The sequence below is a fragment of the Oryctolagus cuniculus genome, chromosome 6 (genome assembly GCF_964237555.1).
Source record: "Oryctolagus cuniculus chromosome 6, mOryCun1.1, whole genome shotgun sequence".
In the NCBI taxonomy this organism is placed as follows: Eukaryota; Metazoa; Chordata; class Mammalia; order Lagomorpha; family Leporidae; genus Oryctolagus; species Oryctolagus cuniculus.
The window spans coordinates 24,997,225-25,020,877 of NC_091437.1; the positions used below are offsets into that span (position 1 = coordinate 24,997,225).

A 23,653-nucleotide genomic window follows, 5' to 3' on the forward strand; every position below is an offset into this window, starting at 1 on the left:
GCCACCCGTGTGGGAGACAAGGATGGGATCCTTCACTATGGCTGCAGACAGGCTCAGCCCCACCTACTGTGGGCATTTGAGAAGTCAATCAGCTGACAGAAGACACCTCTCTCTCTCACACCCTGCCTTTCCAATAAATTTAAAAATAAATAAATCAGCACTTTTTAAAAATGATTTATGTAATTGAAAGGCAGAGAAGAGAGAGAAAGCACAAAAGGGAGGGCGAAGGAGAGAAAGATAAAGTTTTCTTTCACCCACCTGTTGACTTCCTGAATGGCCACAGTGGCTGGGGCTGGGCCAGTCCAAAGCCAGGAGCTTAGAACTTCATCTGGGTCTCCCATGTAGGGGCTGCCCAAATATCAGGGCCAAATAAACATTTTGAAAAAAAAAAAACTACAAGATTTCAAAATGTTCTCAGTCTGCTCATATTGTAAACATTGAGAAAACATGTTCAAGAGAAAATACTCTGAGTGTGGCCAAGCTGCCATTTGTTAATAAGACTGGCATGGATCAGCGATGTAACAGAAGCCAGGCACGACATGCACACAATGAGGGGGCTACTCAGTGCTCTACACAGAAGCCATGAGCGGCCGCCCAGAACAGTGGGAGAATGGCTACCGAGGCAGTTCAGAAATTATCGGGACTCCTCCCCGTCACAGGCCCAGAATGTGAGAGCCCCAGTGAATGCCCAGTAAGGACAGGAGGTGATGTTGCCACGAAGCCATACTGCTGGAGCCAGCACTGTGCAATTCCAGCCCACAGAACACACGACAGCCAGGCACAGAGTGTCACCATGGGCAGGGCCATCCAAAGCCAGGGAGCAGGGCTGCCTGGAGCCTTGAGGGCTCAAACCCTGCCCAGCAAAACCATGAGTGCAAGACCCCTGCTCCCAGTGTGTGTTGGAAAGAACGACCCCTCTCGCATCACATTTGGATGTCTATTCCCGTGGGTCCCCTATCCAGGTGGGCCCAACAGGCAGAGCATCAAGTCAGAAAAGATGAATCTCCAGCTCTAAGACTGAATGTTGTCTGTCCTACTGGAGTTTAGATTGATTTGGGACTTGCTACCCCTTTTTCTTTCCTAATTCTCTGTTTCTGAGTAGGAATGCCTTACTCCACGCCAATCCTGCCAATGTATTTTGGAAACTCACACCACATTGCTTTGACAGGTGGAGAGCAATTTGCCTGCATGTGAATCTTACCTTCAGTCTCGCCCATATCTGGTTTAAATGATATTTAAATGAGACTTTGGACTTCAACTTTAAAGTTAGTCACAACTTAATTGCTATGAGTAAGGAATGTATGGATTTCATATGCAAAGAAGACATGAATTTTAGGAGAACTGAGGCAGAGGGCTGTAGACTTAATGTGTGTATTCCTCCAAAATTCAGACGTTGAAACTTACCTCTGAACATGAGTGGATATGGAGGTAGGGCCTTGGAGGGGATTAGGTCATGAAGGTGGAGCCTTCACCGGGGGACCTGTGATTCTATAAAAGAATCTCCCAGAGATATCCCAGGGTTCTTCTGCCATATGAGGACACAACCAGAAAATCAAAAATAGAACCAGTTCTCTATGAACCAGGAAGTGGACCTCACTACACACAGAGGCTGCAGCACCTTGACCTTGGATTTCCCAGCCTTCAGAACTAGAAGCAATAAAGTTCTTTAGCTGATAACCCATGTGATCCAGAGTACTCTCTTCGAGGTACCTGCAAAGCCTAGGACAACAGCTGACTCCGTCACACACTAGCCTGAGAGCTAGGAGGAATCAAGCAGTGTCACTCCATCTGATTCCTGCTTGTGAACCTGCGGCTGTCCTGAGACACTGTTACTGAGGCCCCACTGCTCAGAAGCACTGTGCTACTGCTCTCCTGGATGTGGGTTTCAGTCATCATTTTATAAGTAAATGGACATTCAGTGTGGGACGGTGGTTTGAGGGCACAGTGGCTCATCAAGAAGAGGAGCTTTAGGGCAGCACTGTCCTGATCTCCCATCTAGGCCGTGTGACAGCTGTCAATATTGAGCAAGCCACGACACACCCAAGCCAACATCCTCACATGTTCTTACACTACAAGTCAATACTAATAAACATCACTAATGCTACCCCTTCTCCCCCTCTAACCCCAACTGCAGCTGAAGTAGACTCTCCCTTCCTAGCACTTCAACTTTATTCCATGAGATTTTTCACTCCCCAGATTAGATCATATACACTCATGTACCTAATCTCCTGCACAAAGCCACAAACTCAACTGCAGGAGATCTCTAAAAATCTTTTCTCTCTCTCTCTCTCTCTCTCTCTCTCTCTCTCTCACACACACACACACACACACACACACCCCTCCAGCTTCTTTACACAGCAAAAAGCTGTCTTAAAGAAAAATGCAAGGAAATTCAGTCTATCCAATACACATTTTCCATCACTCTACCACTTACTGCTAAGATTATACTTGGCCAGACATCAAAGCTGTCTCATGGCCCTACAGGCACAGCCAGGTCTTGCCCTGCTACCTGCCTGGGTTCACACGGCTGTGTCCTCCGCCATCTCAGGAGCTAAACCCGCCTCTTCCAGCTTCCGCCAGGACACCAAGGCCCTTGCCCTCCTCCCTGACTTGGGGCCTTTGCGATGGCTGCTCCCTCCACCAGCACCACGTCTCCACTTTCTTTGGCCAGCTGCATCCTCCATCCCTTACCTGCCCAAGAGGCTCTCTGTGTTCAACCCACCCAAGGCGACTCTTGTGTGACCCCCTTGTCCTACAAAATGCTTGCCCTGATTTAGTTCACACTTTCTTTACCAAGTGACTTCAACCTCCAGAAAGAGAGACCTCGTCCACTTATCACAGAATCCCAACACCCAGCACAGTGTCTTCAAGGTAACCGTACATACTGACCAAATAAAGAAACTGTCACACATTCTGACACAGTGGGCTTTGAATCATGATCTCTGGCTCACCAGCACCAGGACGCAAGCAGTTTTCTGGGCTGCACCAGTCATGGTTCCACCTGCTGAGACTGGAGCCCTCTGTCCATATGACCATGTTCAGACAGCTTCCCCCTCGTCCTGCCCATAGAGAGCATACAGCTGCAGGCCAGAGGGGAGCCACGTCACTTCACTCTCCACTTGAGAATTCCTGGTAGCCGTGGGAGGTCTGAACCAAGCCCCCCACACACACACTTCCCGTGAGGTCAATGTCATCAGCCAGAGGCTGGCCCAATGGTTCAGTGGGAAGCAGGACACAGCAGTGCCTCCAGCTGCGGAAGACGAGTGAGGAAGGCAGGCAGTGGAGATGCCTTGCACTCCTTGGTAAGTGAGCCACCCTGGCTTCAATGTATGCCCAAGAAAAGTATCACTTACAAGAGCATCTTGGAAAGGTACCAAGGTCTCCTGACCAATCACCTTTCATCTCTCCTCCCTGTCTGTGCACAGAGGGCCTGCCCTGCACTCACCCCTTCCATGAGGAACACTAAAGGCTGGACATTAGCTCAAGAGCACTCCATTTAAACCCAAGTGTTCTACAGATACCTTGGCTGTCCATCTAAATCATCTTAAGTTCATTTCCTGGCCCCACAACCTGCACGATCAGTGCCCCAACGGGCCCTACGATGGTGGCTGGTATCCATAAAGAATGTCTTTCATGGATCATTGGTTGAATTCATCTTACTCAAACGTCTACCCTGAAGCCTGTGAGTTTGGATCTTGAGTCTTGGCAGTGCAGCAAGCAGACGACAGACTTATGGATAACAAAGGAGAAGGGAAAAGCTTTAAAAAATTAAAATAGATATAAAGGAAAGTGGGAAAATTCATTGCAGTAACTGTTGTTAAAAATGTATTTGTATAGTTTTATTTATCTAAAAGGCAGAGATATATATGCCATTAGCAGATTCTCTCCCTAAGTGTCTGCGGAAACTGGGTCTGGGCTAGGCCAAAGCTAAGAACCAGGAATTCAATTCAGGGCATCCATGGGTGGTAGGAACTCGAGTTCTTGAAGCATCACCTGCTGTCTCCCAGGGCACACATCAGCAGGAAGCTGGAACGGGAAGCAGGGCTGGGACTTGAACCCAGGCACTAACCTCTGTAAAAGGTGACGTGCCTTGCGATGGGTCCACACGGGCCTTGGTCTACTTAAGTACTATAAAGTACCCTCAGAACTTGCTGGATTTCAGCCCTCAAGGATAACAACATCTTCAGTGAGTGGAGCGGCAGGCGGAGGCGTGGTGGTGGTGGTGGGCAGGCTCCAAATTTACAGACAGATGTACTCCATTAGCTACCCACCTCTGTGCCACCTGCAGGACCTGACCCTGGAAGAAGCTACAGCTTGTCACTACCTGTTCAACATGTGCACACCCACTAAAATGTCCTCTTTCCAATCCACTTAAATCCCATGCATGAAATACACCATCTGATGTGAGGGCACCAATCAACACAGTGAGGGCAGCCCCAGCAACCCAGCTAGGAGCACACAGCGGAGCAGAGCACGAAATGCTGTCTTCTTCTTCCTCTGTTTTTTATTTCTTATTTATTTTTTTATCAGCGAGGGAAGTAGGAAATGAGAGCCATGAATAACCAACCCCTGGCTCTGAACAGCCAATCCCAGCTCCACAGACACTCAGCTGTGAGCATCTGGGCATGCGTACATGTTGGAAATTCAACCATCTCCTGAAGATACAGCACGACTTAAAAGTAAAACACAATGACTCAGTGCATTGTGGTCGATGAGAAGTACACACTGCCCTCTGTACTACCAGTCCCCCCACCCCCAACTCAGTGCAGCCTGGTGCCTTGGGGGTGGGGTGGGAGGTGACAAGCAGACAAGCGCTTGCAGGCTTGGCTCAGTGGAGAGACCACCTCTCTAGGCAGGAGGCCTGGGACTAACCAAGCAACCTTGCAGGCACGCCTGCTCCCACCCACCGCCATCTTCAGAGGGCTTTCAAAGTGTGGTTTAAAACCAACACAAAGAAAAACTAGGCAGGACAAGATATGGTATGGTACATTTCACTGAAGTCGTGTTCTTGTAATTTAAAAAATATATGTGTAAAATCAGCCTAGTGGATTTGCTTTACAACATAGTACCTGCCTCTCGCTCTGTTCCCTGCCCCGAGGGACTAAGAATTTCTCATAATTATTCACATCCCCATCATGAGTTGCTTTTTACTCTCTGCTGCTCCTGTCACCAGGATCATCCAATCAATACCTTCTGTTTCTGAGAAAAGCATAAAGGAACAGAGAAGTGAAGTCACTCATTGGCATTACAGGATTTCGGCTCAGGCAAAGTCTCACGAGCAGCTGGGTCCGTACCCTGGACAGAGCCAGACAGCACTTCTGTTGTGTAAGAAAGAAACTCCTGTGGGTTTAAAGTAATTAAATGTCTCTATGTTTAAGTGGCATGTGGTTTGAATGATTACTTTTGGATGAACCACAAAGCAGGAAAAACCAACCAAGAATTATTGCTTTGGGCCCAGAAGGGAGGGAACAGGTTCAATAACAGGGCCAAGACTAATTGCTTTCAAAGGGGCAGGGATCAGGAGAGAAAGGACCAGGGTCCTGTCCAGTGTCACGTCCAGGAGCAGGAGCCAAAGGGCTGGAAGACGGGAGCATCAAGAGAAAAGCAGCCCAGCCCCTTGAGACCGCAGCAGAGGAGCTGTGCAGCCAGGCCAGGTGCATGCAACCAGAGGTGAAGTGAGCTCCTTCTGCATCCTGGGCGTTCAGGACAGTTATCTATGGATCATCCGAAATCCCACCAATACACTGGGGCTCCGTGAATGGAGAAGACTGTCGTGCGTTGTCAGCGGGACAGACTCCCCCTACCAAACTGGCAGGTGGTCAGGAAGTGGACTCTCCGGGTCCAGACTCTTCTTTCTGCTTCAGAGTCTGGGGTTTGTACTTGCCAAACCATAAACCACTATGATGGTTTTCAGTACAAAGGGTTATTGACTGAGCAGAGGGCAAACCCCCAGCTGAGCTGCACTGATTCTGTTAGGCAAGAAGCTACAAATTAGCCCATGTGTGTGTGAGCGGTACCCAAGGGAACCAGCCTGCAGAAGCCCAGCATCTACACTTCAAAGTCCTGCCCAGACCCTGATAACCTCCCAAGTGGTCCCAGCCCCTCCCCCAAGGAAAGCTCCCAGGAGAATTCTCTCTCCTCCGCACAAAGCGAGTTTACTTGGCCTGATAAACATCCTTCCTCCAAGGCAGGCACCCAGGCAGCCTCCCCTGGTCTGATAATACTGAGCAACAAAACTGGGAAGCAATTTCCTAATTTACACTCAGCGAACCCTTTGTCCTGGAGGAGGGGACAAAGAGAAATGGTGCGAAGACTCCCTTGAAAATCCAAAGTCTAAACAAAGACTGCGCTCAGCTCTCTGCTCTCCACTGAGCCAAGCCTGCCATGTTCTCTCCACTCAACCATGTAACCTCGCTTTCCCCCAGTCCGAGTGACTGGCACTCTCTCTCTCTCTCTGTCCCCAATAAGACCTTACTGCCGTGCCCTCTGTCTCATGCCTGAATTCTTTCTTGCATGAAGACAAGAGCCCCACGACCTCTCTCGGGTGACAATTCAGCATCAGGGTAGGTATACCACTGAGCTCTCATTAGCACCCTTTCCAGATCCCCTGAGCTTGAAACAGAAGCCAGGGCAGCGCAGGGGTGCCTACCTAAACAGACAACCACGGCCGTGGCTGTGAGCTCAATCACACTCTGGTCAATGCCTTGAGCAGGGAAGCAGCGGAGAGCCACCCAGGCACTTGGGAAGTCCCCAGCCTCCGTCTGGCCACGTGTCTTCCACACCTCAACAGATATGCGTATGTGTAATCAACGGGTTCAAAGCCCCTGTACCAGGAGACAGCACTTTGTTGTAAAACAAAACTGAGATGAAATAACCATCATTCTTTCAAATACCCTCTGAGAGTTTGGTATTTGAGGCACATCCTGTGATGTACTTCTCTCTGACCTCAAACACTTTGATTCTTTTTTTCAAGTTCACATAAAAGACAGAAAGCTCTCAGATTGGTCTGCTCTATCGAAAGCCTCGACTGGATCTGAATGTTTCACGGGTGCAGAGAAAGAGCTGTTACTCTGCGAGGCACAGAAGAGGGGCCGTCACACTGCAGAAGCCGGCCTGTCGGGAAGTCAGGCCAGCCCTGCTCCTGAGCTAACACTGAGGCGCTCCCACTGCTCCCCAGAGGCTTGGCAGGGCGCACTGAGCTACCGCGAGCTCTGGCGTGGCTCCTTCCTCCCCACCTGCAGAACTTGCCAACGCGGTTTGTCCGGAAGGCTTAAAACAAATGCTTCAATTTTCCATTCTCCAAATGAAAATCAATGGCAACAGAAAGGTAAAATCAATGTTCAGTACTCTGTGGGAAAACCTTCACACCTCCTCACCAGATCTCCCACCCACACAGAACAACAAATCCCAAAGCAGCCCATCCGACCAGACCAGCAGAGAATCCCTCCAGGGGAGGCAGCCCGTGCAGGCCTATCCCCCTGCCGCATCAGATATTATCTTTATCACCAAGCGACCATCCTCCCCTCCTTCCTCAGGCAACCAGGATCTTATTTCTGTCACCACAGTTTGCATTCCTTAACATTTAATCTAAATGGGAGTAATACGGCACCTGTATTTTTGGTCAGGATTTTTTCACTCATAGTAAGTACTCTCAGATGCATCCATGTCCTTGGCTGTGCCAGAGACCTTTGTCTTTTCATTGCTAGGCAGCACTCTACTATGATGCATCTCTCAGTGGTTTACACATGCACCAGTCCAGGGACATCTGGGTTGTCCGCGTTGGTTAGTTTGGGGCTTATACAAATGAAGCTGAGAGAAACATTCATGAGTGCGTCTGTACGTACATATGCTTGCATGCACTATTTATGAACCAAATCCTGATCTGCACAGGTTTTGCAAACATTTTCTCCTGTGACTTGCCTTTTTATTTTTCTACATGTATTTTTTAGAGGACTAGAAACTTTTAATTCTCATGAAATCCAATTTGTTGTTTTTAAAATATTTATTTATTTAGATGAAAGGCAGAGTTATAGAGAGGGAGAGGGGAAGGGAGAGGCGGTGTGGGGGAGGCATGGGCAGAGAGAGCGAGCGAGCGATATCCTCTATCCACTGGGTCACTCCCCAAATGGTGGCAAAGACTGAGTCTGGGCCAGGCTGAAGCCAAGAGCCAGGAGCTTCTTTTGTTTCTCCCACATAGGTGGCAGGGTCCAAGGACTCGGGCCGTCATCATCTACTGCTTTATCAGACCATAGCAGACAGCTGGATCGGAAGTGGAGCAGCTGGGACTCAAACTGGTGCCTATCTGCAGGCAGCAGCTTTACCTGCTATGCCACAGCACTGGCCCCGCTTTTTTTATGATTTATTTATTTATTTGAAATGCAGAGGCAGAGAGAGAGACAGACAGACAGACAGAAAGGGGGAAACAAAGAGAAGATCTTCCATCCTTTGGTTCACTTGCCAAATGGCCGCAAGGGCCGGAGTTGGGCCTATCTGAAGCCAGGAGCCAGCAGCTTTCTTCCAGGTTTTCCATATGGGTGCAGGGGCCCAAGCACTTGAGCCACCTTCCACATCTTTCCCAGGTGCATTAGCAGGGAGCTGGTCTGGAAGTGAGGCAGCCCGAACACAACCCAGCACTCATATGGGATGTCAGTGCCAAAATCTCTGGCTTTCCCTGCTACCTCACAGCACTGGCCCCTGTTGCTTTATTTTTTTTGCATTCTTTTTTGTGTGTCCTAATTCAGAAATCTCTGTTAAGCCCAAGTTCAGTTTTCTTCTGCGTTCTTCGAAAGTTTTACAATCTTAGCTCTTATTTTTAGGTTAATGATGAATTTCAAGTTAAATTTTTTTGTATTATGTTTTACATAAACATTAAAATTTGTATCTGTAAAGCATTTGCAATACCATTAAAATGCTCATTTATAAATATAAATTGAAGAGGGCCCAATATAAATTTTTATATACAGCACAGTCATCATTTGATAGCTAAATTTTGACAAAAACAAACCCATGGAAAAAAACCCATGACTCATAAAAAGAATGGACGGTAACATATGGCAGTATTTTCATGATGGTTTATAATGTGTCCAGTGCCTATTCCATTTCCTTTTACTTCTCTCTATTTTAATGCATTCTATAATAAGCCTCAATTCTTATTATAGCAAAAGTAACCAGGAATTTTTTAAGTCACTTAAAAAGGCGGCTTCCTGACCACAGCTGGGCTGCCTTCACACTGCTCCTTAATGAGGGAACCAGCCTCGCTGGGAACCCTGGAAGACGAACACACTAACGATACTCCACATTTCTCAACATCTCACAACACCGTTCAACAACAGGGAAAGGTGAAACCAAGAATTTCCAAAGAGGATTTTCCAAAGACAACCTGAGTTCAGCTGGAAAGCAAACACAAACCCCACTGGAACCGAGGAGCAGCCCAGCCGGGGCGAGGCTGGGGCTTGGGGTGCTTGCCCCCCACTCCCGAAACGTCTCGCTCAGGGCCCTGCAATGAAGCAGCCCCAGGTCCCTGCATTTACGTGGTTCCCTTCCCGCAGCTCACTCCCGCCCTCTGCTCCAGGAAAACTAACGGATTTCTCCCACTGTTTACCGTCCTGCCACCACGCGTGGTATGCAAAGACAGCGGAGTCGTGGGCCTCAGGGCCTCTCTCTCTCTGTGCACTTCTGGCTGGTGGGCAGGATGGGCCTCGCACCCTGCGGCAGAGGCAGCTGGCCAGGTAGGACTGGTCCCAGGTGTCCCAGAGACACCTCCCTGATTGACGACTAAATTCAGTTGTCAACAAGGTCTCCTGGGACAAAGAGGAGCCTTGAAGTACAAGGTGGAAAGGCAGATGTTTGGTCTGGAGAGACATCATGGTCCCTGGGAGAGGCAGATACTCAGCAGATCCTGTAGGCTGGACCCACAGCCATCAAAGACCCATGGAACAGCCTCCCAGATGCAGGAGAGTAGGCGTGCGGCCCCCACCACAGGGGCCGCCTGGGGCTGTTTTCCCACAAACCAGTGAGCCCCATGATTAGAAGTGCCTTTGTCTCTGTAAACCGTCTCTGCTGAGAATTACAAGACAGTAGCTAGACAGGGCACGACGGCCCTCAAGGGCTCACTCACGCAGGAGTGGCAGAGACAGCAGTCAGACTGGGCTGTGGACAAGGCACAGTGACGTTACTTTTTTCTCAGGGGTGTGCACTTTGGGGATTTCTGGCTGATCCTCCAGAATGAATCAGAAAATAGCAACTATGACTGTTTTAGCAGTCAGAAGAACAGACCCTAGACGGAGACCTTGCACACCATCTTACTGAAAACACCCAACCTGTACAGTGTCTGTGTAAACCTTCATACACTGCTATGTGGGAACGACTGCAGGATGCATTCCGCAAGTGCAGAGGAATGGGGTGAGCACTGCCACTGGCCCACCTAACAACACAGAAGCACAAACTTAATGAAGACAGGAAGAAGTCACTGGCCACGGTTACACAGGAAGCAGCCCACCTGGGGACCGGGCTCAGCAGAGTCTCATCACCAAGTCCATGTCCTTGGCGGCTATAATGTGGTGGTCACCAGGTGCCATGGGAGGTAAGGGCTACACTTTCAACATAGGCAAAAAGGCAATGGTGTGCCCAGCACAGACATAAGGCCTGCTCAGAAAAACACCCAGACACTCAGGCCTCAATGCCAATGAGCCTGCCGCTTTGGTCTCTCACACATGTGAGTTTACAATGAGGATTCTCTTCTCTGACATTTCTGCAAAGAGCTGTATCCTGAATTCTACAGGCAGATATGCAGTAGAGACACACACACACACACACACACACAGGACCCAGCCTACAGCACTACTAAGGGGTATGTGGGTGTTTCCAATCAAAGAGGCCACGTTTTGCCTGCATTAGAGAAAGTAGCAATTATGTGGCAGGAGAATCTAGAACAGCTTTCTTCAAGTAGGTATGCACTAAAAGGAACTGCCAGTAACTACAACAAAATGGTATTCACATCCCACTGGCCAGGGAACTTGTCTTTCCTTGAGTATAGCAACAGGGTATATTGTTTACCTTTGTCACCATGGCAACAAAAGCTGACACACGGGAGGCAGCCAACACCTCTGTGCTGATGGACAATGAACTCATGGGTGCACCAGCATGGGGCATGGGGGAAGTGAAAAGGCCAGCATAGTGCAGTGGTGAAAAACATTCGCATCAGGGCCAGTCTGGATCTGAACTGTGGCTGATATTCACTACACATACGAGCAAGCAACTAGTGCCTGTCTCTGTCCCAGTTCTCTGACTTTACCAGCAGCACAATATCGGGCACTCAGGACAGGTTCAGGAACAAGACACATCCTGACCACCAGAGAGAACACTTCAGTCTGGGGACAAAGCACATCAGGGAATCTGGCATCTCAGTCTTACCAATGCTAACTACTCTTTAAAATTTATTTATTCTTATTTATTTGAAAAGCAAAGTACAAGAGAAAAAGTTAGACAGGAAGGAAGGACCGATTTATCAGTTAATCTTCCATCTGCAGCTTTGCTCCCCAAATGCTCACAACCAGGGCTGTGCCAGGCCAAAGCCAGGAGCCAGGAACTCCATCCAGGTCTCTCGCCTGAGTGGGAGAGGCCGCAGTTCTAATACAGGATACGGGCATCCTGGCAACAGTCTAACTTCCTGTGTCACAACACCTGTCCCAAGGCTGACTGAATTCACTACTACATTTAAAATTATCCTCAGCAAGATAGTCACTGAGGCCAGGTCTGGCTGTAGCTGTCGCACTTACAGAAGCCAGAGGGGACAGAGAGCCTGCTCGGTGTGGCCACACCACACTGTGATCCCTGTTCCACTACAGCCATGACTCCAGAAGGAGGCACCTCCTCAGCCATGTTCAGGGGAGACCACTTAGGAGATGGAGGACTGAAATCATCCCAAGAGCTCAGCCAGGGACTAGTACTGGGATGCATCAGGTTAAGCTGCCACGGGTGACCCTGGCATCCCATATCAGAGTGCCCCTCTGAGTTCTGGTTGTTCCACTTTTTTTTTTTTTTTTTTTGGACAGGCAGAGTGGACAGTGAGAGAGAGAGACAGAGAGAAAGGTCTTCCTTTACCACTGGTTCACCCTCCAATGGCCGCTGCGGCTGGCGCGCTGCGCTGATCCGAAGCCAGGAGCCAGGTATTTCTTCTGGTCTCCCATGGGGTGCAGGGCCCAAGCATTTGGGCCATCCTCCACTGCCCTCCTGGGCCACAGCAGAGAGCTGGACTGGAAGAGGGGCAACCGGGACAGAATCTGGTGCCCCGACCGAGACTAGAACCCGGTGTGCCGGCGCCGCAAGCAGAGGATTAGCCTATTGAGCAGCGGTGCGGCCTGGTTTTTCCACTTTCAATACATCCTTCTGTTACTGTACCTGAAAAGACAGCTGCTGATGGCTCAAGTAGTTGGACACTTGCTGTCCATGTGGGAGAGGCCCAGACAGAATTCCAGGATACATCTGGACTGGCTATTGTGGACATTTAGGGAGTGAACCAGAAAATGGGAGACTGATCTCGATCTCTCTCTCTCTCTCTCTCTCTCTCTCTCACACACACACACACACACACACAAATAAAGTTAAAAAAAAAAAAAAAAAAGAGGCACAGCGAAAGGGACCAGCCTGGCTTGCACTAAGAGTGAGAAGAGTACTACCCAGGAGGTAGTAACTAAGAGTGAGAAGAGTACTACCCAGGAGGTCAAAGTGGAGCTAACAAAGCAACAGACCCGGGAAGGCCGATTTTTGGGGATCAAGCAGCAGAAAGGTGGCTGCATTGGTTGAAGGACGTGGTGGGGTGCAGGTGACCGACAGAGCACGCTCCCAGACCCAGCACTGGGCATGGGTACCAACAGCATGTGTCACTACACCTCCCAGCTGTACCGGCACCTCAGGGTGAGGGCAGGGGCCAGAATATGCAGTAAAATTGCCTCTCTCCCACCCCACCCAATGTCCTCCTTAAAGAGAGCTTGTTTTGCAAGTGCCTACTTAACTGTTTCCTTGCTTCAAGCTTTTTTTTTTTTTTTTCAGCACTGAAGGCATCAGCAACCTGAATTCCAAGGCTGTTTCTATTCTTTGTGAAAGTTGACACCCACTCGGTAGACGATGCTGGGGTGGGATGAAGAGGTCTGGGCTTTCAGGCCCCTGAAGACAGAAGCAGACCTGGGCTGTGGAAAGGGGGTGTCCAGTGTTTTACCCTGAGCAAAGAGCAAGATGTGCTTCTTGAGGGAAGGGAGGAGTGGTTCTGAGAAGGCAGGACCCAAACCCCAGGGTTGGCCAAGATGCCACATCCTCCAGGGACATGAAACAGAGAGCCCTCAGGCCTCCCAGGATTATGACAGTCAGTGCCAGCAGCAGCCAGCAGGCTGAGGTTGTAGCCCCTGCTTTCTTGTCTTTAACTTCCTAAATTCGGGGGTCAATCTGGGAGGAGGAAGGGACCCAAAAATCACTAAGAATTGATGTTCTGTTCATGTGCTGACAAGGGCTCAGAGTCCCAAGGAACCAAACAAAGAGAATAAAGACTGACACTCTCTGCAAATCTGCATCTGGGCAGGTGCTTGGCACAGTGGTTAAATCACCGCTTGGGACACACACAGCCCACAGCGGAGTTCCAGCCCCAGTCCCTCTGCTTCTGATCCAGCTTCCTGCTCATGTGCGCCCTTGGAGGCAGCCGGTGATGGCTCAAGTACTTGGGTCCCTGCCACCCACAGCAGAGACCTGGATTGAATTCCTAGCTCCTGGATTCAGCTTGGCCCAGTGAAGGCCACTGCAGGATTTTGGGAAGTCAACCAGCAATGCAAGATCTCTCTCCACCTCTCTTTCAAATAAAATGAAAAATAAAAATACATATTTAAGAGTCTACACCTGGAAACAGATGGCAGCATTGAACAGCTCACATAACCATGTGTTCTTTCGTCTTCCAGATCCCTCAGAGGTTGGGCGCCCTCAAGTCAGTCAGCTGGAGGGCGCCGCCCACCCTCGGCCACCGCTCCTCCTGCCTTACCTGGGGAGCAGGTGCTTGCGGCTGACACACAGGGCGGTCTGGTAGTCCTGAGTGACACACACTTTGTGGGGACTGCACTTCACCTTCAGGCAGGGGTCCTTGGACGGGTCCAGGGCTGAGGAAGGAATGAGAAGAGAAGGGTTAGGCCCTCCAGGGCAATGTCCCCTCTGTTCCTACTCCAGTAACAGAAGAGGAAATAAACCAAGCATGTGTTTCCACTCTCCAGGGAGTGGAACAGAAACCCATGCCCACCGCGTGCAGCCCTGCTCGCCATCAGGTCAGCGAAGCGTTTATGTTTTGGGAGTTCTGGCGTCTATATCTCAGGCAGGCACGATTTTTAAAAAGCCATCCGAACCCTTCATTATCGAAGGACCAAGAGCTTTTGCCTCTCCAGCTGTTTTGCTGGTGTTGCTCTTCATGACCTCACTCATGCTTCATTTTGCCCACTTTCTATCACATCCAATGTCCTGGAAGATGCGGGTCCTCCCTGCAGATCAGTAAGCACCGAGTCTGTGCATAAACAACCCATCTGAACTTCTGCAAGAACGCCAGGTTGTGCAAGCCAGTGCACCACCACGCAAAGTCACAATACATAAGAGGGAGGGGAGAAAATGCCGACCCATAAATATTTATTGTGCAAGGCAGAATTAGATAAGGGCCAAGATAGGCATATAAAATGATAACCGAGCGCAAGAGAGAAATAGAGATCAATTTCCTGGGCAAGGATTAGTGAAGCATTAATATGTGAATTGGATCTTGAAGGATGGTCAAGATTTAGAAAGCAAAGATAGGAAAAGAGACTCAGGCAGGGGAATGAGCGCTAGCAAATGAAAGGAGGCTTGTCTGGGCTATACTAAGCCACTCACCATGGGCCGGTGTTGGGGCCCAGCGGGCTAACCCACCACCTACAACACTTGCAGCCCCTGTGAACATCTGTACGAGACTCTGCTGTTCCACTTCCAATTCAACTCCCTGCAATGCATCTGGGAAGGCAGCAGAGGATGGCCCAAGTACTTGGGTCCCTACCACCCACATGGGAGAGCAGGTTGGGGTTGCAGGTTTCTGGTTTTGGTCTGGCCCAGCCCTGGCTGTTGTAACCATTTGGGGAGCAAACCAACAGACGGAAGCTCTGTCTGTCTCTGTCTCTCTTTTTCTCCTGTAATGCCTGTCATACAAATACAATACAACACACATGCATGCACACACACATTCAACCCAGCAAATCGGTTGGTGGGTAGCACAATGGCAGTAGGGGAGGAGCAGATTCAGACGGGCCGTTCTGGGAAGGGTCTCCCAAGACAGCAGGTCCTACACTGCCACCTGTTCAGCACAGGCTGAGCAGCAGGCCCTTGGCCCAGCAGGATCAGCATGCGGAGGGACACTGGCTCCTGTCAACCCAGAAGAGGCCCCAGGGAATTCTCTTGCAAAACAAAGCATTTGCGTCTCCCTGCAGCTCCTGGGCCTGAAACCTCTCTGGCAGTAAATCTCTCCAAAGTGCTCTCCACAGCCAGAGGAGGCAAACATTTGGTTACACAAACTGGCATCCCAAGCAGGGACAGCAAGACTGCTGTCACAAATACCACAATCCACGCAGCCACTGGGCTCTCGGCTATCACTGCTCCCCAGCACCTAGAACAGCTGCAATTCCTCTCCTCCCACCCCAACCCAGAACCTGAATCCGTTTTCTTCAGACAGCAGCTGGTAGTTTCCCAAGTCCTGAGCACACACACCCTGAAGGAGTTCCTGCTGCTGGAGCCGCTCGGGGTGCTTCTCTCCCTGCAGCAGCTATCAGCGGAACCAGGTTCACTGGGGGCCAGGCACATGAGCAACTCGACCAAGGGCCTGGTCCCAGGCCAGTCCCCGGCACAGCCTTCTCCCCACAGGAGCAGCCTGATGCCTGCACCTCAGCATAGGGAAAAAGGCTGCAAGAGAAGCAGACAGAGCCCCGAGGACAGGTGTCCACTCCCAGCTGTTAAGCTGAGGGCAACTGCTGGAGGCAAGAGGCAGGGGGACCCCTGCCAGCCCTGAGTTCTCCTGTGCTGGGCCACACACCAGCAGTAACAGCGTCCTGGTCCCAGTGGTCCCCTGATTGCTGGGGCTGGGTTGTGCACAGCTCTCCACCTCGAAACCTCACTCTCCAGGACCCATCCAAAATTAAGACGACAGAGAACGGAGCATGACCAGAAGAGCATGAAAGCCCCGGGTGGCTCCTTCACTCACCTCCACCCACCACAGGACAAGGAGCAGACCCTGGGCAACCGCGACCCCAGTCCCCCACTCAGCACCAAGCGCCAGAGAGACCATGTGGTTTCCACCTGGGCAGACCTCACAGAGGGAGGAGACCGGCAGGCCGGCCGAGGCAGATGGGTCTCTGCGCCTGCTGGACCATGTGACAAGGCTGATGGTGCAATCTGAACTTCTTTTCCCTCTGCAGACAGCTTCACAAGCTCACAATGTACACACAGCGTCGGGCGGCCTGACCAGGCTGCCACTGGTAGGGCACCTGCACCCCACGTCAGCAGGCCTGGGTTTGAGTCCCACTCCAGCTCCGGATTCCAGCTTCCTGCTCATGCACACCCTGGGGGCAGCAGACGATGGCTCCAACAGCTGGATCCCTGCCGCCTGCTCCCAGCTTGGACCCAGCCCAGTTCAGGGTGTTAACGGCACTTTGGCAGAGAACCAGCAGATGGGAGCCTCTACTTTCCTGCTATCTCGATGCTTCTCAATTTATAAAGTGGGAAGAGGAAGAGGGAAGGGATCATCAGGGCTCAGTAGGGCAGAGCACAGCCTTCTGCGTTGGTGCTCCTGGGATTGAATTCTGGCTCTGCTGTTCACTAACATTTTGGTGCCTCAGTTTCCTCTTCTGTAAAATGGGGATACCGACAGTCTCTACTACGGCTCAATGGTTGCCATAAGCAGCCAGTGGTTAATGTTCTTAAGTGCTCAGAACAGACCTGGTGCATGGGAGGAGGCGCACTGCCTGTGTCCGTTTCGGGTCTGTGTTTTGCTCCCAGGATGAGGAACAAGCCCTCCTAAGAACAGCCAGCGCTCCCTGAATGCTTCTGACTCTTCGGCAGTGAGCTCAGCCCTCCAATGCACTCACCACGCTGAATCCTCACAACACAGCTGCTGTTCATGCGCCCCTCTTACAAATATGGGTGTTAGAGAGCAGGTGCTAATGAGAGGTGCACAGAGCGTCTGAAAACCTGGTCTGCTGAATTCCAGAATGTAAGCTCCTCACCGCTAAATGTGAACAGAATGAAAGTCATCCAGAACCTTCTACAAGTCTACTGCAGGCCCATCCCATGGTGGTTAGAGTCCAGGGGACACCACATTCTTGAGAGGACTTCAGGGCATAGTGACCATGAGGAGCCAGGGCGTCCAGTGCTACTGACACGGGGCCATTCCACCTCCCAGGCAGTGCACACCTTAGGACCAGGTCACCGGCCCCCATGCTGCCCAGGGCATGAGCGACCCTCCCTGAGCCCCTGGACAATCGGGCCCTCTGTCTGGCTCTGTCTGAATGCAGCAACCTCCCATGGAGTCATGTGACCCCAGGCCTGCAAGTCCTGCCACCAGTCACCCTGACATTAGGCTAACCCAACAGATGCTCTCTCCAATTCTCAAAGCTAACACCTAACATTTGTTAAACAACAAAGAAGAAAACCTCTAACCGAAACCACTAACAAGAAAATCACAAGTCATTTAACTCTGTACACATACTTAACAATTTGCATACAGAAATCACGTCCGCTAACAATTAACGACTCAGGACTGAACACTTCAAACATGTATGGGATTTGGAGTAAATGACCTTCACCGACCAACAACACAGAGGCAGGTCAACTGCCGACGTCTGTTTCGCCACCAGGACACATTTTATTCTTGAAAACCAGCAACATGGGACCTGAGGGGTGAGGAGTGTGTCATTTCCACTTATCGTAGAAACATATTCTAAATCTGTGTCTCTGGCAGCGCAGCCTCCCAGGGACACTTCTGAGAGCCACCCAGCACCCGCATGGGATGGGGCTGTGTGGCTCTGCTCCCCAAAGCAAAGGGCTGGAGATCAGAACGGTCACTGGAAGGCCCTTTCATAAGGTGGGGAGCCGCACAGGTGAGGAACTAGGGGCGAGCTGGGTGGCAGCGACGGCCCTGAGCAAGGCTGGAGGCTTCCTTGACACGGTGCTCAGGGTTCCTGGGGGACCACACTCCAAGTTTCCATCGGTCCCTGCACACGGGTGAAGACTGTGGTGCTCCCCCAGAACATGGCAAAGTCCACACTCCCCCCACCTCTTTGGCTCCAACACATGGCGTGGGCCCCAGAGGAGAGGTGCCTGGTGCAGAGCAGGTACCCGCTGAAGGTTCTTTTCGTCTCTCCTAACCACAGATGGAAGACAAGCAAGGGTCAACTGGCGCAGGATACGTGGCCAATTAATTCCTCAAAATAATCTTTGCAAAAACTTTTCTCAAAGAAAAAACCAAGAATGAATTAATTCAAAGAGAGACTGTTTGAGCTGCAAAGAATTGAATTCAAAAGCCAGTTAATTATCGGCTCCGTGTACATTTTTTTAAATTAATTTTATTTTTTAAGCTCACTGCTTGGTCTCAATTAAGGTGGTGATATTTTAATTATCTTAATTGTTTCTGAACTTGTTTTTCAGTTCAATGAGTTATTTTTTAATTAGCTACATTAATTTTCAAATTGGGAACCAAGCCTTTGTCTGTCCTTGGGTAGATCCTACGGAATAACTGGTGTGTAGCAAGATCAGCACACCTGAATCAGTGCAGCCTGATGCCACCTCCGGGACGCCGAGGGGCACGGAGGCCCCGCAGCCACCTGGGAGACCCACACAGGCTGGTGTTTACCCCGGCAACATTCACATAGCTTCCTGCTCGGTGAGGCCAGAGCCTCTGCAGTGAGCGAGGGACAGTACTCAATCAGCCTTCCCGGGGGGTGGCTGAGACTTTCTGGAGTGACGGACATCTATGGAAAAGTGAATTTAAACCAGGCAACACGGGCCCTAGATGAGCACCAGTACAAGTCCCGGCTATTCCACTTGATCCAGCTCCCTGCTAACGTGCCTGGGAAAGCAGCAGAGAATGGCCCAAGTACATGGGACCCTGCACCCACATGGGTGACCCAGATGGAGTTCCAGGCTCCAAGCTTCAGCCTGACCCAGCCCCAGGCATTACAGCTGGGAAGTGGATGAAGATCCGTCTCCGTCTCTCTCTCTATGTCTCTTTGCTTTCTAAATAAAATAAGTGACACTTTGATAAGAACAGACGTGCTGTACATTCTCAGTGTTAATGACAGGGGACCTCAGGGCTAGAGCGCTCAGGGGTCTACTCCTGAGCCCCTCCCAGCTTCAAGGAATCTCCTTGCTCCCTCCTCCTAGGGACATTAAGTCACACAAAATTCCGGGCAACGCCTACCTGCTGAGAACAATAAGGGAAAGATTTACTTTGCAACAGCTGTAGGAACTCACAGCCCTTTCTGGGAGCTTCCAGAAGCCTCTTCAGACAAAAGGCCACTCAATTTGCAAAAAGTCTACAAATTAACCATGCTCCTCCTTGCCTTAAGATGGCCCTCTGCCTGAGTCCTGCACATCCAAGGTTTGTCTGAAGAGCAGACACTCCCAGAGATTCATTACGAGTGACTTAATGGATGACTGACAAAGAAACCACTCCAACCTCGTCAAGCTAAGATCCCGGACATTTATTACAGCTTGTCTGTCCCCATGGTAACCTGTGCATGCATCTTGCTGCCCCCTTCTCCAAGGGGGCTTGTTTACCAGCTGACAACACAGCCTCCCAGAATACAAAGCAAGAGACCCCGCCCAGAGGCCTCCCTCTCACTGGGGAAGAATGGCAGCTTGGAAAGCCCCCCCACCATGCTCTGCTTTCCTGTTCAAGGGGCTGGCCAGGTTCTCGGGTGCTGAACAAGGGCGTCTGCTGGTTATGCGTCCCAACAGGGCAGACAGCCGAGTGACAGCAATGGCTGACCTGTCTGCCCAATGATTAGGGAATGGCAGGGAGGGACACAGCAGACAAGGACAGAAACAGAGGACAAAAGATGCACCTGACCCATGACACCCCGGGTGAGGAGACTATCACTCCTTCTTTAAAACAGGAGTTGAATGCAGACTCCATCCGGTATCAAACCTAAATCCTCTTTCTTTTTTTAGTATTTGATGCAGAGGTTGGGAAGCCCACATCCCCTATTGGTGTGCCTGCATCAGGTCTCAGCACCCGTGTTCCAATCCAGCTTCCTGCAAATGCACACCCTGAGAGGCAGATGATACCCCAAAGGCCTGGATTCCTGCAACCCATGTGGCAGAGCCAGATGGAGTTCCAGGCTCCACACCAAATACAACGCAGGAAGTTGGGTCTTCAACAAATGAATTTCAGAGGTGGGAGAGTATCCATCCTATAACACCGTCAATAGATAAATGGTTCCTTTAATTACAATATACCAGTTTATTAAACATCATGCAGCTATTTTAAAGAAACACATAAATTTATACAAACATAATATAGGTAGAAGTTTATGATACATGAGTAACAGAGCAAGCTGAAGATGAGAAAGCTAATTAGAAAGGATCAAGTAACTTCTGAGTAGCACAAAACATCAGCGGCCAAGCCAGTACTCAAAACTGGATGTCTATTTCTACAGGAGTCTTCTTTCCCCTCCCTGCTGTGGTTCCTCTGCCAAGAAACTTCTCTCTCCACCCCAGCCCTGGTCCACGCCAGCCTGGGACCACCTCACTAATGCACTGGGACCCCTCTGTTGCTCCTGGGTGATTGTCTGCTGTCTCCTGGGGCTACCCCTGCAACACACTGTGAATGCCTGGGCAACAGGGCTGCTGCTTGTCACCGGCAGGTCTAGGACCCCACTTGCTAAACACATAGTCTTCTCCTGCTTCCTGGACTATCTTGTCTGCAGAACAGAGATGACAGCAAGTCATGACCATGGCCAAGGACTGGAATAAGCGTCCAACCCTGTAAGACTGGGGCATTCACCTCTAAGATGAAGCAGTTAAGGACTACCAGTGACTGGCTAGACCAAGCACAGCCCCTCTGTCACATGCAGAGCAAGACATGGTGAGCAGCCTGTGAGAATCCAGCAAAGTAACTCACACACCTGGCTCACCAGAAAAGGTGGTAGTTAGGAGGGTTCTGCTACAGCAGCCATGGAAACACACTCCACAAACCCACAGCCACAGGGTGCTACCAGCCTCACCGACCACCCTCCCTTCCCAAAGCTGTCACCCCACCCTGCAGGTCCTCTGTCCTCAGCCGCTCTGGGGCAGTGAAGACAAGGAGTCTCACTCCCTCAAGAATCTGATTTCCCTTGGAAAGTGAGCTGGGAGGGCAATGAGGAACTAAAAGGACCAAGTCGAAAGAAAGGGAAGAGGGGAGCATTCTATTAAATATTATGTCATCTAATCAGGGGGCAGACAATCTAGCGTGATATCTAGCAGCAACAGAATAATGTGCTACTGAATATTCTAACCTCACAACAAGGAAACTGATGGGCAGGTCAGCTTCTCCTTCATCTACCAACTGGTAATGGACACAGAGAGCTTAAGGAGCTCCTCTGTCACCACACAGCTGGTGAGCCTGAGTCTCAGTCCTCACCAAGAAGACTGCACTTCACGTGACCACCATTAAAATTCCTGTAAAACATGCAGCTGTTACGGAGAACTCACTCTTCTGGTGCTATTTTATCACTATTCAGCAACCACTGGTTGTTGACCACGTGGCAATGGGAAAGGAAGAAAAACCAAGAATGTCCTCCAAAATTTGTATATACCTAGAAGACTGGAGCCAAACTGGTTGGATCAGAGATGTGGGTTTGAGAGAAGCAACGCTGATCCACTTCTTGCACATGTGGAATCGTGTGGGTTACTCACTTCAGAACTCAGTTGCAGGCAAATAGGTTGACCTCACTGGGTAGAAGAGCTGGCGGGATCAGGCATGCAAGGTGCTCAGCACAGGGTCTAGCTAAGGCAGACTCACTTATTGTCACCCTTGTCAGTCTCACCAGCTGGGTTTTCTAACTTGCTTTTAAAAAACAGGAAATGGATACCCACCAAGGGCAAGGGACCCTGGACACGTCAGAGACCTAAGATCTGAGAGGAAGGACTATACTGTCTTTCTGACCATAGAATTACTCATTTCTACAAGAAGAAACATCGTGACTTCCTTACGGAACATCAAGCCAAGGTCCATGCAGTCCAGGAAACCTCTGAGGAACCTCTGTGACAACCAAGCGGCTCACACCTCTCTGGTCGTCTTGCTCTGCCTTGGTCCTCCTGAAGACCAAGGATGGAAGTCCTTTTCTCATCTATATTCTGTGCTCTATGATCACACACACAACAGAGCTTTGGACACAAACCTCCATGTTATATTTCATGTTCCTGTTGTATTTTTGAGAGATCTTCTTTGGGAGCCTTTCTGGAGAGTCATGGACTTTAAATGGCCAGGCACCCTGAGAGTCTACGTTCAAGCACCACTGCTAGAAGGCTGATGGAAAAGGAGCTTGGTTAAGGAAAGAGGCTCTAACAAACATTGTTTCTTTGAGCAGACAAGGGCTGGAACCAGCGTGGCTGGCAACATGGGCCATGGGGGGTGGCACAATGGGGCAGGCAGGGTTCAGCAAGGCTGGTTAGGTATGCAGGGTTGGTGCTCTGATCCTCAGTCAGATGCCTACCTAACACCTTGTCACACGGAGCTTGGTGTTAAATGAATCCGGACAGCGAAGTCTGCAGGGAGAGCCTGCCCCAGATCAGAGACAGGATGCTCAAATGACCTCTCAGAGCCCCAGATGAGACTGTCACTTCCAAAGTGTGATATCCTGTGCAGCAGAACCTGAGTGTGGACCTCTGATGGGGCGACATGGGCATCAACCACTGGCAACCTCCCTGAAGACAGAAACAGGCATTCCTATACCAGACAGATTCAGCCCAGCCTGCCCCATCCCCTCCTTCTTTCCCTTATTTTCCCAAGTCTATGATAACCCTTACTTTTCAGACTGTAGGATAGCTCAGAAGGCATGCAAATATGCAGAAAAACTCCCTACAGTGTTTATTTTACTACACTTGTAGGTAACTTAAAATTCATTTATATTAAGGCAATCGCTGATCTGCTGTAGAACAGAATGCAAAACTCATAAAAACGTGTACAGGGGAGCAACGTCAAGAATGCAGACTGTTGAGCTGGGCTCTGCCTCCCTGAACCTCAGTATAGGTATTTGCTCCTACTTGCCCTCAGGGGCTCTTTGGGAGAAAAGTTGGAGAAGTATTTCAAGTGTTTATCAAGTTTAAAGGGTCCTAGAATGAAGTCGAATGCTCTCCAGGGTACTGATATCTACGGTGGAAAATCAATACCAGTAAAAGTACATACAAAGAACCTTCAGAAGCAAATTGTTCATTCTTGTGGGACCAGAAAGCAGCTCCTGTTTTAAGATGACTAATCAAAAATGTACCTTCTGTGCCCCCCCCCCCCCCGGAACAAGTTTCCATGTCGACTCTTCCCAAGGATTTCAGTCCCACTGGTCAACGGTCTCAGGGCTTTTCAAAGAACTGACCTTGCATGTTTCAAAGATTTTTGAGAGCCTTCTATGTGCCA

The 23,653-nt window shown here is 50.1% G+C and overlaps 1 protein-coding gene across 1 annotated transcript in view; it reads right to left on the minus strand.

Moving 5' to 3' along the window:
• SPOCK1 (SPARC (osteonectin), cwcv and kazal like domains proteoglycan 1) overlaps positions 1 to 23,653 on the minus strand; it is a 480,631-nt gene that overhangs the window by 145,324 nt on the left and 311,654 nt on the right. Inside the window, exon 4 of the mRNA XM_002710225.5 lies at positions 14,024 to 14,138. Within this exon, the coding sequence (XP_002710271.1) occupies positions 14,024 to 14,138 (115 nt within the window). The remainder of the gene's footprint in view (positions 1 to 14,023; positions 14,139 to 23,653) is intronic.